At 42.9% G+C, this 14,712-nt stretch overlaps 1 protein-coding gene across 7 annotated transcripts in view; it reads right to left on the bottom strand.

Moving 5' to 3' along the window:
* Nucleotides 1–14,712, bottom strand: part of ofd1 (OFD1 centriole and centriolar satellite protein) — a 107,301-nt gene that overhangs the window by 50,323 nt on the left and 42,266 nt on the right. For 6 of the 7 annotated variants that reach the window (XM_063051021.1, XM_063051019.1, XM_063051017.1 and 3 more), the window contains 3 exons: nt 14,064–14,194; nt 7,159–7,270; nt 1,279–1,899 (listed from right to left, as the gene is read on the bottom strand). In XM_063051021.1, coding sequence (XP_062907091.1) covers nt 1,279–1,899; nt 7,159–7,270; nt 14,064–14,194 — 864 coding nt within the window. The remainder of the gene's footprint in view (nt 1–1,278; nt 1,900–7,158; nt 7,271–14,063; nt 14,195–14,712) is intronic. The other variant, XM_063051023.1, reaches the window with a different exon arrangement.

Below are 14,712 nucleotides of genomic sequence, written 5' to 3'. Positions count from 1 at the left end.
TCAAGATCTCTGAGGACCTAACCTGGTCACAACATATCGATGCAGTTCTAAAAATATTATGAATTATCTGTTACAAGTTACCTGAAATATTAAAACTATTCAAATTACTATTGGATTCCAAGAAAGAGCAAACATACTCACTTCTGACCTGATGGTGGAAAGGGATTCATTGATGACAAACAACTTAAGATTACTAGGTCGAATATACTGTCTTTCGGACCCCAGAAATCATGTCCTGTATCTAGGATGATTGGCCTCCAACAATAATATCTATATTCCTGTGTATAAGGTATGACTCCACACTTTGGAGATTTCCTCATGATAACCACCAGCTGCAGTTTCAGCAAGATTGTTTGATGGTGCACCTGCATATGCAAATGTAAACTGTCTGTACAACCTCTGAGATTCTGGAGTGCAATTGCTGTAGGTTGAACAGCTTCCCATTAGTTCCACTCCTGAAGGATGGTTGTTAAAAGTGCCTTATTAAGTCTTTCTCTTTACATGTTACTTCCTTGTACATAATTTTTTTTTAAAAAACTAGATTACTGTTGAATAATTAATCTTGAGAGCGATTGGATAGGTATATGGACTGAAAAGGTTTAGAAGAGCATGAACAAAATGCAGGCAAGTGAAACCATCTTAGATTGTTATCTCGGTCAGCACAGACCAGTTGGGCTGAAGACTCTGCTTCCATGCAATAGGACTAAGCAATATTTGTGCAAAATGGACTGGATAGACTGCTGATGGGTAGCTCTATTAATATGAGCCCTAGAGACACAAAGTCTACTTCCACTTCTGCGTGGATCCCAAATAAACCATGTTTAATTGGTGTTATTTAAGCCATAAAAATGCCCTGCCCAGCATCCTTTCACACAATAACCCCTTGGCTAATCTCTCAGTTACAGAGGAAGCAGAAGGAATTCTCAGAACTGTGCTTGCATCTATCATTGTAAAATTATATTGCCATTTGATACCCTCAAGGCAGGACCACAGGCACAGCAGAAATGTAAATAATTATTTGTCAACATGCCAGTGGTAAGTAACTTTGATCTGTCTGGAAAATTGAGTAATTCATCAAGTGGAATGATTAAGTTAATTAGATTCTCACTTTGAGCCTCTCTGCAGGATTTACAGTTGTATCACAACACTTGAGGCTGCTGAGAATAATAAACTGTAAGTCTTTCTTTGCATGTAAAATTAGTTCCTTGGTACCACTGACTGATACTGTACCTCATTACAGATCAAATAATGTATCTTACATCTTTTAATGAACCTTACCTTCTGAAGTCTTCATGAACATGCCATATTCAGGTTTCTGTTTGACAGGTGTTGAAGAGCTACATTTTGGGGATGTGAACAAGCCTAGCGAAGGAGTTTGGTAATCTTCAATTATATTTGTTGATTGATGGCTTACTTCAGATATTGGGTGTCTCGATGGCTTTGATTTTTCATAAGTTAAGAAAGAGTCTGCAAATGTAACTCTGTGTGGGTGGCTGGATGAAATTTTATTGAGACTACTGTTGTTAACTGGCAATAGGGAAAAAGGCTGAGCCTCTGAACTTTTCTGAACAGCAGCTTGAATTAGTCTATTTTGGTAGTTCCTGTAGGCTTCCTCTAAGTTCTCGGACTCCTTTTCTAGCTCTCTTATTCGGGCCTTGGCCCCTGCTACAAAGTCTTGGTCTGAATCTGACGAAGAACTTGGTGTTCCAAAGTACTTGGAATAGTTTGCACCCATACTAGAACCTGGATAAAGGAATCGTTCTTCAAATACTACCCGGCTCCTGGGTAAACCAGTATCTAGATAGATATCAGGAGGTACTATTCTGTCTGCAGTGAGGTCAAGGGCTGACCGATCAACCAGTGAGGGTTTGGGATTACGGTACACTTCATTCTCTAAAGCTGTAAGAACACAAGCAAAACATGCAAAAAGCAAAATCAGAAATACGGGGCAAAGTACAACCTTATTAATATTCCATTAAGTATCCTGCTCAAGATTTGAAGAGGTAGCTTTCTAATGAGCTTGTTAGAGCTCAAATTACTTTGTAAATGATAACATATGATGCATTAATACTTTCCAACCCTTTGCAAACAAACTCATTCAGAAATTATAGCAAATAAGTAGGGTACTTCAGTGACTTAGAGGAGAACTTTGTGCATGGATTGTTCCTGTGCGTCCACTGTCTTTTTCTCTGCTATGAGTGCACCGTGTCCACAAGATGTCTGGTAATAACTTTCCGAGATTTCTTCAGTAGAAGCAGTTTGCAGCAGAACAAAGGAATATTTAGCAAGCTAGTTCCAGATCTTCAGCCCAAATAAATTCATTTATTTGAGATAGTCATAGAGCCATTGAGTTGCACAGCAGAGTAACAGCTTCTTGGCACATTATGCTTATCCTGACCTCATCACATCCTAAGAAATCCCATTTGCCTATACTAGCTGTGCCGTTCTATGCCTTGCCTATACAAGTGCCTGTCTAAATATTTCTTCAACCTTGTACCTGACTATTACCTACCCCTATTGTGGGTTCCAAATTTCAACAACTTTCACTAAAAATATTTTCCCCTCAAATCCCCAGTGAAACTCCTTCCTCTCATCTTAAACCCAAGCACTCTTGTTTTTGATATCCCTACCATCGGAAAAAAATTTCAATTATGCCTCATTTGTTTAAAAGGAGAGCTTCGTGGGCATCCAGGATCACTCTGACAGCTTTGTCAGCGGCAGGAAGGCCACAGCGACGGGGTTTCTCACAGCTCAGCGATTCTTGTTTAAAAGTACAGAAGGGACAAGCTGGGCAACCATTGTCGGCAGTAGGCCAGTGGAGGGAGTAGGAGTGACAGGCTTTGACTCAAAGGAGTCTTCAGCTCGAAAGAGGTGTTGGCTGTGAGTAAGATTCTGTTAAGGTTCCCTTTTTCCCCCTCTTACAGTACCTCGTGTAGTAAATAGCTGTTGTGTTCTTTATGTCAGATGTTGGAGTCCTGGGAGACCCAGAGTCTCCCAGGGAACTACATCTGCGTGAAGTGCGTCCAGTTGCACCTCCTTGAAGGCCATGTTAGGGATCTGGAGCAGCAGCTGGATGATCTTCAGCTCGTATGCGAGAGCAAGGAGATAATTGATCAGAGTTACAAGGAAGTAGTCACCACAAAGTTGCAGGATGCAAGCAGCTGGGTGACTGTCAGGAGAAATGGAAATGTGAATAAGCAGTTGGCACAGAACACCCGTGGCCATTCCCCTCAAAAATAAGTAGATCATTTTGGATACTGTTGTGGGGGATGACCTCCCAGGGGAATGCCACAGAGACCGAGCTACTCGCACTGCATAGGTCCATAGTGCAGAAGAGAAAGAGGGAGAAGAGGGGAGGGGTAGTGATAGGGGACTCAGTAGTCAAGGGAACAGACAGGAGATTCTGAGGATGTGAATGGGACACCCGGATGGTATGTTGACTCCCAGGTGGCAGGGTCGCGGACATCTTGGATCGTGTCCACAACATTTTGGAGAGGGAGGGAGAGCAGCCAGATGTCTTGGTACATATCGGTACCAAAGACATAGGAAGGAAAAGCAAAGGAGTGCTGAAAAGAGAATTTAGAGAGCTAGGTAGAAAGCTGAGAAGCAAGACCTCCCTGGTAGTGAGTTCTGGATTACTGCCTGGGTGCCACATGCCAGTGAGGGCAGAAACAGGATGATTCGGCAGATTAATGCATGACAGAGAAACTGGTGCAGGGGGCAGGGCTTCAAGTTCTTGCATCTTTGGGTTCTCTTCTGGGGGAGGTATAACCTGTTCAAAAGTGATGGTTTGCACCTGAACCAGAGGGGATCAAATATTCTCACAGGGATGGTTGTCAGAGCTGCTGGGGAGGGTTTAAACAAATTTGGCAGGGATATGGGAACCGGAGTGAAGGGACTTAGCATAAGAGAGATGATTTTTTAAAAAAGCAGAGTGTATAATCAGACTGTCAGGAAGGGCAGGCAGACAACAGGACATAATTGCAGCCAGCAGGGTGAGTATCAGTGTATTAGGGATGCAGAATCAAAAAGGGTTGCAAATACAGTACTCAGTGCTATATCTCAATGCACGGAGCACAAGAAATAAGGTGGATGATCCCCCCTTGTTGCACTATTACAGATTATCAGATATAATGCTGTGGCCATCACTGAATCGTGGCTGAAGGATGGTTGTAGTTGGGAGCTAAATGTCCAAGGTTACACGTTGTATCGGAGGGACAGGAAGGTAGGCAGAGGGGGTGGTGTGACTCTACTGGTAAAGAATGGCATCAAATCAGTAAAAAGATGTGACATAGGACCAGAAGATGTTGAAACCTAGTGGGTTGAGTTAAGAAACTGCAAGGGTAAATGGACCCTGATGGCAGTTATATACAGGCCTCCCAACAGTAGCTGGGATGTAGACCACATATTACAATGGGAAATAGTAAAGGCGTATCAAAAGGGCAATGTTATGATAGCCATGGGAGATTTCAACATACAGGTTGATTGGGGGAAAAAAAAATCAGGCTGGAAATGGATCACAAGAGAATGAGTTTGTTGAATGCATACGAGATGGCTTTTTAGAGCAGTTTGTCATTGAGTCTACTAGGGGATCAGCTGAATTGGGTGTTATGTAATTAACCAGAGGTGATTAGGGTGCTTAAGGTAAAAGAACCTTTAGCAGGCAGAGATCAGAATATGATTGAGTTCAACTTGAAGCTTGATAGGGAGAAAGTAAAGTCTGAGGGAGCAGTGGAATAAAGGAAATTACAGTGGTACAAGAGGGGAGTTGGCCAAATTCAAAGGAGATGCTGGCAGGGATGACAGTACAGCAGCAATGGCATGAGTTTCTGGGGAAGGTGAGCAAGGTGCAGGACAGATGTATTCCAAAAACAAAGTAATACTCAAGTGGCAAAATAGTACAACCATGGCTGACAAGGGAAGTCAAAGCTAATGTAAAAGCAAAAGAGAGGGCATACAACAGAGCAAAAGTTAGTGAGAAGACAGAGGATTGGGAAACTTAAAACCCTTCAGGGAGCAACTAAAAGAATCATCAGTTGGGAAAAGATGAAATATGAAAGCAAGCTAGCAAACAATATCAAAGTGGATAGTAAAAGTTTTTTAAAGTATGTGATGTGATACTGAAGCTTTATAAGGAAGTGGTGAGGCCTCACCTTGAGTATTGTGAACAGTTTTGGGCTCATCTCAGAAAAGATGTGCTGGTACTGGAGAGGGTTCAGAAGAGATTCACAAGGATGATTGTGAAAATGAAAGGGTTATCATACAAAGAATGTTTGATAGCTCTGGGTCTGTACTCGCTGGAATTTAGAAGGATGAGAGATCTCACTAAAACTTTTCAAATGTTGAAAGGTCTAGATAGTAGATGTGGAAAGGATGGTTGGGAAGTCTAGGACATGAGGTCATAGCCTCAGGATAGAGGGGCATCCATTTAAAACAGACGCGGGGAAATTTCTTTAGCCAGAGGGTGAAGAATTTGTGGAATTTATTACCACAGGCAGCTGTGGAGGCCAGGTCATTGGGTATATTTAAGGCAGAGCTTGATAGGTTCTGGATTGGCTTCAAAGGTTACGGGGAGAAGGCCAGGAAGTGGGGCTGAGGAGGGGAATAAAGGATCAGCCATGATTGAATCGCAGAGTAGAATTGACAGGCCAAATGGCCTAATTCTGCTGCTATGTCTTATAATTTTATATACCTCTATCAGTTAACGCTCTCCATTTCTTGTACTCCAAAGACGAGAAACCAAACTTTCTCAGAACTGAGATGCTCTAAAGCGGGCAAATTCCTGATGAATTTCCTCTGCAAACTCTCCAGAACATCCTTCCTATAGTCTGATGATCAGAACTGCACAAAATATTTGCAATTGTAATCTGTACAATGTTTTGTGAAGTTCAGACACGTGTCCCAAATTTTATACGTTACTACCAATTTATGAAGACAAGCTGGGCTTGTGCCCCTTTCACCACTCTGTCTTCCTGTGTTGCCACTTTCAGAACTATGGACTTGAACCACCCCCCACCCCCCATGTCCCTCTGTTCATTAATATTCCTTAGTGCCCTGCCATTTACTGTATATATCCTACTTCCGACTTTGCAAAGTGCACCACTTTGCACTTGCTGGAATTAAATTTCATCTGCCAAGGCTGTGCCCAACTTTCTATTTGATCTACATCCTGCTGATGCCTTAGGCAACCTTTTTCACTATCCAGAAACTTGTCCATCATACCTCCTACGTTCACATCCAAGTGTGTGTGTGTGTGTGTGTGTGTGTGTGTGTGTGTGTGTGTGTGTGTGTGTGTGTGTCTGTGTGTGTGTGTGTGTGTGTGTGTGTGTGTGTGTGTGTGTGTGTGTGTGTCTTCCACCACTACCCTCTGCTTCCAAAGCAATTTTGGATCTAATTATCCACATCACTTTGGATCCATGTTTCTTAATCTTCTGGACCATGTGGTACCTCATCAATCCCCATACAGAAAACTCTTCATTAAACTTGTTAGTTACTTCCAAAGAAACGTGAATCAACTAAGGAAGTAGGATTTCTTCCACACAAAGCCGTGTTGAATATTCCTATCAGACCCTGAATTGCTAAGTGTGCATAACTCCCATACCTCAGCATTTCCTCCCATAATTTCTCTACCACAGATACAAGCCTCACCAGCCTGTAATTACCAAGCTTATCCCTGCAACTCTCCTTAAATAAAGAAGCAACATTAGCTCAAATCTTCTAGCACCTCACATGTGGATAATGACAATACAAACATCTCTGTCAGGGTCCCAACTATCTCCTCCCTTGCTTCCCATAAAAACCTGGGATAGATCTCACCTAGCCCCGACAAGTTACCAACCATTATGCATTTTGCATGACACCAAATGTTTTCTGATTCTTAATTCAGTAATGACCAAGATTCCTGCCAGTAGCTGCCTTTCTATGAAGGCAGACAATAACTGACTTGACTCATTAACCTGAATTTATCATCAGCTATGGGAATTTTCACTTCAACACGCGGCTCTGATGGATCACCAAAAGCTCTTCCCCTTTTGAAGTTCATGTTTCCTAACTTGCAACTATTACAATTCAGGAAAACCACTGACAATATTCCAATACCTCAGTGAAACTCAAACTTGCGAAGCAGATCATTTCAAATGGTATTCCAAAACAGCGTACCTAAATGTGTCTGTCGCAGTTGAAGTTTCAAATCATCAACTTGTCCATTCAACCTTCTGGTTTGATCCTCAAATTCTAGAAGTTGGCTTCTCACCTGTGCACATCGCTCCATCTGCAACAGCAGAAATTTTTAAAAAGCAAATGACTGCAAAAGCCTGGCCTTTTTGTCTTCCTTACTTTCCAACTATCCCCTTTTGTTCATCTTCATACCATTACAAATCAATTGCACTATTAAATTAAAACTGTTCAACAGGAATTCAAAATTCTCTATCCAAGTCACAAAATGAACTTGAACTTTGTATACAGCTCAACTTAGAGGTCACATCATTAATACAAAACACAAATACATACATTTATACACAAAGAAATGCGATGTTTACATGCCATGAGTTCAAAGTTAATGTGAAATACTCTACATCTTTATAGTGAAGCATTATGACCAAAATTTCAATGTTTTGAGGATCTTATATTTTTATAGCTCTTCACAGCAACTCAAAATATTTTGTTCAACATCCAAAACCCTGAAAGAGTTTCAGCATTTAGGCTTGAATATATGAGTATAGATATTTGATTGATTAGCATTACTTGTATCTCAATAGAGAAACAGAAAACCTACAGCACAATACACGCCCTTCACCCCACAAAGCCGTGCCGAACATGTACTTACTTTAGAAATTAGCTAGGGTTACCCATAGAACTCTATTTTTCTAAGCTCCATGTACCTATCCAAGAGTCTCTTAAAAGACCGCATTGTATCCGCCTCCACTACCATTGCCGGCAGCCCATTCCACGCACTCACCACTCTCTGCGTGTAAAAAAAACAACTTACCCCGACTTCTCTTATGTACCTACTTCCAAGCACCTTAAAACTGTGCTCTCTCGTGTTAGTCATTTCAGCCCTCGGGAAAAGCCTCTGACTATCCACACGATCAATGCCTCTCATCATCTTATACACCTCTATCAGGTCACCTCTCATCCTCTGTCGCTCCAAGGAGAAAAGGCCAAGTTCGCTCAACGTTATTCTCCTAAGGCCTGCTCCCTAATCCAGGCAACATACTTGTAAATCTCCTCTGCACCCTCTCTATAGTTTCCACATCCTTCCTGTAGCGAGGTGACAAGAACTGAGCACAGTACTCCAAGTGGGGTCTGACCAGGGTCCTATATAACTGCAACATTACCTCTTGACTCCTAAACTCAATCCCACAGTTGATGAAGGCCAATACACTGTACGCCTTCTTAACCACAGAGTCAACCTGCACAGCAGCTTTGAGTGTCCTATGAACTCAGATCCCAAGATCCCTCTGATCCTTCACACTGCCAAAAGTTTTACCATATTCAACCATCATATTTGACCTACCAAAATGAACCACCTCACATTTATCTGGTTTGAACTCCCATCTGCCACTTCCCAGCCCAGTTTTGTATCCTATTGATATCCCACTGTAGCCTGACAGCCCTCCACACTATCCACAACCTTTGCGTCATCAGCAAATTTAATAACTCATCCCTCCAGTTCCACATTCAAATCATTTATAAAACTCACGATAAGGAGAGGTCCCAGAACAGATCCCCAAGGCACACCACTGGTCATTGGCCTCCATGGAAAATATGACCCGTCTACAACCACTCATTGCCTTCTGTGGGCAAGCCAATTCTGGATCTACAAAGGTCCCCTTGGTTCCCATGCATCCTTACTTTCTCAATAAGCCTTACATGGGGTAACTTATCAAATGCCTTGCTGAAATCCATATGCACTACATCTACTGCTCTACCTTCATCAACGTGTAAAGTCACATCCTCAACAAATTCAATTAGGCTCGTAAGGCAAGACCTGCCTTTGAAAGAGCCATGCTGACTATTCCTAATCATATTATGCCTCTCCAAGTGTTCATGAATCCTGCCTCTCAGGATCTTTTCCAACAACTTACCGACCACTGAAGTAAGACTCACTGGTCTATAACTTCCTGGGTAATCTCTACTCCCTTTCTTGAATAAGGGAACAAGATCTGCAACCTTCCAATCCTCCAGAAACTCTCCTGTTCCCATTGATGATGCAAAGATCATGGCCAAAGGCTCAGTGATCCCTTCTGTCACCTCCCACAGTAGCCTGGGGTACAATCTTGTCCGGTCCCGTTGACTTATCCAACTTGATGCTTTCCAACTTGTAGAATGCCTTGGGGTTTTCCTTAATCCAGCTCGCCAAGGCCTTCTCATGGTAGCTTCTAGCTCTCCTAATTTCATTCTTTAGCTCCTTCCTATTAGCCTTATAATTTTCTAGATCTCTAACATTACCTAGTTTTTAGAATTTTTCATAAGCTTTTCTTTTCTTGACTAGATTTTCAACAGCCTTTATACACCATGGTTCTTGTACCCTGTCTCATTGGAACATACCTATGCAGAATGTCACACAAATATCCCCTGAACATTTGCCACATTTCTGTACATTTCCTTGAGAGCATCTGCTCCCAATTTATACTTCCAAGTTCCTGCCTTATAGCTTCATCTGTACCCTTACTCCAATTAAACATTTTCCTAACTTGTCTGTGCCTATCCCTCTCCAATGCTATGGTAAAGGAGATAGAATTGTGATCAACAGGAATTCTGCAGATGCTGGAAATTCAAGCAACATTCCCTCCCCCCACCCCCTGCATTCCGCAGAGATCGCTCCCTACGCGACTCCCTTGTCCATTCGTCCCCCCCATCCCTCCCCAATGATCTCCCTCCTGGCACTTATCCGTGTAAGCGGAACAAGTGCTACACATGCCCTTACACTTCCTCCCTTACCACCATTCAGGGCCCCAAACAGTCCTTCCAGGTGAGGCAACACTTCACCTGTGAGTCGGCTGGGGTGATATACTGCGTCCGGTGCTCCCGATGTGGCCTTTTATATATTGGCGAGACCCGACACAGACTGGGAGACCGCTTTGCTCAACACCTACGCTCTGTCCGCCAGAGAAAGCAGGATCTCCCAGTGGCCACACATTTTAATTCCACATCCCATTCCCATTCTGACATGTCTATCCACGGCCTCCTCTACTGTAAAGATGAAGCCACACTCAGGTTGGAGGAACAACACCTTATATTCCGTCTGGGTAGCCTCCAACCTGATGGCATGAACATCGGCTTCTCTAACTTCCGCTAATGCCCCACCTCCCCCTCGTACCCCATCTGTTACTTATTTTTATACACACATTCTTTCTCTCACTCTCCTTTTTCTCCCTCTGTTCCTCTGAATATACCCCTTGCCCATCCTCTGGGTCCCCCCCCCGTCTTTCTTCCCGGACCTCCTGTCCCGTGATCCTCTCGTATCCCTTTTGCCTATCACCTGTCCAGCTCTTGGCTCCATCCCTCCCCCTCCTGTTTTCTCCTATCATTTTGGATCTCCCCCTCCCCCTCCAACTTTCAAATCCCTTACTCACTCTTCCTTCAGTTAGTCCTGACGAAGGGTCTCGGCCTGAAACGTCGACTGCACCTCTTCCTAGAGATGCTGCCTGGCCTGCTGCGTTCATCAGCAACTTTTATGTGTGTTGCTAGAATTGTGATCACCATCTCCAAAATGCTCCCCCATTGAGAGACCTGACACCTGACCAGATTGATTTCCCAATACCAGATCAAGTACAGCCTCTCCTCTTGTAGGCTTATCTACATATTGTGTCAAGAAAACTTCTTGAACACACCTAACGAACTCCACCCCACCTAAACCCCTTGCTCTAGGGAGATGCCAATCAATATTTGGGAAATTAAAATCTTCCATCACGATAACCCTGTTATTACTGCACCGTTCCAGAATCTGTCTCCCTATTTGCTCCTTGATGTCCCTGTTACTATTGGGTGGTCTATAAAAAAAACACCCACCCAGGAGAGTTATTGACCCCTTCCTGTTTCTAACTTCTACCACACAGACTCTATAGAAAATCCCTCCATGACTTGCTCCTTTTTTGCAGCCATGACACTCTCTCTGATCAGCAGTGGCATGCCCCCATCTCTTTTGACTCCCTCCCTGTCCTTTCTGAAACATATAAAGCCTGGCACTCTAAGTAGCCATTCCTGTCCCTGAGCCGTCCAAGTCTCTGTAATGGCCACAACATCATAGCTCTAGATACTGATCCACACTCTACCCTCATGGACTTTGTTCATGATACTCCTTGCATTAAAATAGACACATCTCAAACTATCAGTCTGAGCGCATCGCTTCTCTATCATCTGCCTATCCTCCCTCTCATACTGCCTACAAGCTTTCTCTATTTGTGAGCTAACTGCTCCTTCCTCAGTCTCTTCAGTTCAGTTCCCACTCCCCAGCAATTCTAGTTTAAAACTCTCCCCAGTAGCCTTAGCAAACCTCCCTACCAGGATATTGGTCCCGCTCGGATTCAAGTGCAACCGATCCTTATTGTACAGGTCACGCCTGCTCCAAGAGGTACCAATGATCCAGAAATCTGAATCCCTGCCCCAATCTCTCAGCCACACATTTATCCTCCACCTCATTCTAATCTGTCGCGTGGCACAGGCAGTAATCCCGAGATTACTACCCTTGTGGTCCTGCTTCTCAGCTTCTTTCCTAACTCCCTGTAGTCTATTTTCAGGACCTCTTCCTACCTACGTTGTTGGCAGGTACCACGACCTCTGGCTGTTCACCTTCGTACTTCAGGATATCGTGGATGCGATGAGAAACACCCCGGACCCTGGCACCTGGGAGGCAAACTACCATCCGTGTTTCTTTCCTGTGTTCACAGAATCACCTGTCTGACCCAAATTACTGATAAAGGACTTTTCACAGAGTGAAATGCAATAATGTTCATTTCAGGGTTATTTGAAGTCATTCTCGAAGCGGGAGTTCCTGGTGTAATCCAGCCATGCTCATCCGCAACCCCCCCCCCCCACCATTCACCCCATTCCCATTCGGGCCTCCAATATCCAGACACTTCCCCAGAGCTCAACCAAACCCTCCATACTGCATATACTTTGGGGCTCCAGTTCCATTTTGAACCCCCCTCCCTACACCTTTAACCGAAACATAATTGGCCTCCTGATGTCTAACACACACACACACACACACACACACACACACACACACACACACACACACACAAACTTCCAACTCTCTCTTCACTTCAAACCTCAACCCCAGATCAGTAATTTCCTACAATGGTCCCAAGGGGAAAAGACAATTGATCTTCACCGTAGCTAAACTGTACATTATGCATTTCTTTGCAACCCATCCCAGTTTTAAAAGAGAATCCCAATCAGGAAGTTTGGTTCAGTAATTTTGCATTCGCCATTTCACAAACAAGCATTGGTGCCAATAGAATAACAAAGTAAGCATTGCTAGCTTGGGGCCACTGCATCCTCTCTGAAGCTGATTTAGCCAAATTCAAACAACATTATAACAAAACATCATTTAACCATCCCTTGCTTTTGCCCTCAAAACAGAGGTCAATTGCATGAAATATTCAGATGATTCAAATATCTTTAATCTGATTAAGAGAAGTTACAAATTACTGGAACTGCACAAAAGTTCACAATTTTCATTCCTGATACTTTGTGCTTTACTTTCACAAAGTGTCCTAGACACGTGGATTGATGTGATATGACATGCAATGTATGTTACTTCTATGATTTTCAAATGCACACGTGTACTCACACTGTGCCTGGGGCAATCATGATGATGAAGAATAGAGTTTGTGAAATCTGCTCCAGCAAGGCTCAAAAACAACCAGTCTAAACTAAAACCAAGCTGAGAAGCTAACTTAGGGTCAACTACAAGGTTCCCTTTTTGGTTGGTTCCCCTCTCATCCATTACCATTCTGGAGCAACTCGTACACTCACCACAAACTCCCAATCCTCAAATGCCAATCTGCTAATCACACCTTCCATAGCACCAGATGCACCTGCTAAAAAGCACGTCTACCCACTGTGACAAGATTCTGCAACACTCATTTCCTGCACTCCCAGCACCCCAACTACAACCTCCTGACAATCAAGGCTACAGCCCGAAGTAGTAATCACATTTTGTGCACCTCTTCAGACCAAACATTTTATTGAAGTTTCAAATGGCAATGGCTACAAATTGCAATTTGATCAACAGAGTAATGACCCTTTACAGGTGTAAACCCCTTCCTTCCCCTATTTTCCAGGTCCAGAGGAAACTGTACCTGGCCACCTATGAGTCATTCAAATTGAATAAAGTTTATTGAAAGCTTTATTCCCAAATCTAAGAAACAAAGCAAAATACATCCTGAGATATCATCAACCTGAGATGACAAACTATGGCAATTAATTGATAATCCCTTCAAACAGTCCTGATGAAGTGTTACTCTTGTGATTTCAGAGCCATTGGCTGAATTTACAACATGCAAGTATGGAACCATAACTTAAGTATTTTGCTAATTGTCTTAACTAATTCTTAAATGTTTCCTGATTGCTTCTGGAATAACCCATTAACTAATTCACAATGACTACTTTCAGTCCGTATATGACAGTCCACTAGTATAGCACCATTTTAGATACCACACGGTAACAGGCCCTTCTGTGACTAATTAACTGAAAATGCGTACGTCTTTAGAATGTGGGAAGAAACCAGAGCACCTGGAGGAAACCCACGCAGTCATGGGGAGAGCGTACAAACTCCTTACAGACAGCGGCAGAAATTGAATCTGCGTCACGGGTGCTAAAATAGCGTTGAGCTAACTGCTATGTTACCGTGACCCCCAAAATGTGTAAGCCACACTTCTCTAATTATTTCTGAGAGGGAACTGTAGTTCTCTTACATGTATTTACCCTAAAGATATGTCTGCACCTGAAAGAGATGCAAGTCAGAATAATTATGTAAAAATACTACTACAAGTCAAAACAATATGACAACTACAAATTTGAAGGTTATGATAAACACCATGTTAATACTTTACCTCATGCTGCAACTGCTGCTCTAATATTTCTTTTTGTCTTTGATATTCATCCTGGTCAAGTTTTCTGGAATATTCTATTTTCTTCAACTCAGCTTGAAGTGCTATGTGTGCAGCAGAAGGTTCATTTAACACTGAAAAGACAAATATTAACTGTGAGGAAGGGACTGGACTGGTGACAGATGCAGAGCACGGACGGAAGCAACTGGCAACTAGAAGGTGGTGACAGAGCTGAGCTAGAACACGTGATGAGGTGGAGGCAGAGGATGGAGTGAGTCTCTTGGATCAAAGCAAAGGCAAGAATGAAAATGAGGAGCAAGCCTGGTTTGTATGCTCGGAGTCCAGTGCCATCCATTATGTTCCCACTGTGGGGTCTACTGGGTAGGAAATAACAGCTACTTATTGTATTGCCCTGTGACTCTGTCAGCATGGATCAGTTGAACCAGAGGGCCTGATGCCATGCAGTATTATTCTGTATTGATACTTCATTTGATTAATGCCTTTCTATTCTGACATTTTTATGGACTGAGTTTTTATATTAAATACACTCACAGCACATTCACAATTCTCACAGTATTAATCACGATAACTCATCATAAAAAGTGACATACGTAATATCATTGTAGATAATGAGGATCTTTACAACTGCCAA

This window comes from Mobula hypostoma, chromosome 6 (genome assembly GCF_963921235.1).
Source record: "Mobula hypostoma chromosome 6, sMobHyp1.1, whole genome shotgun sequence".
Classification (NCBI taxonomy): domain Eukaryota; kingdom Metazoa; phylum Chordata; class Chondrichthyes; order Myliobatiformes; family Myliobatidae; genus Mobula; species Mobula hypostoma.
Note: the sequence above shows the minus strand (reverse complement) of the source record. Positions and strands in the feature narration are given on the sequence as shown.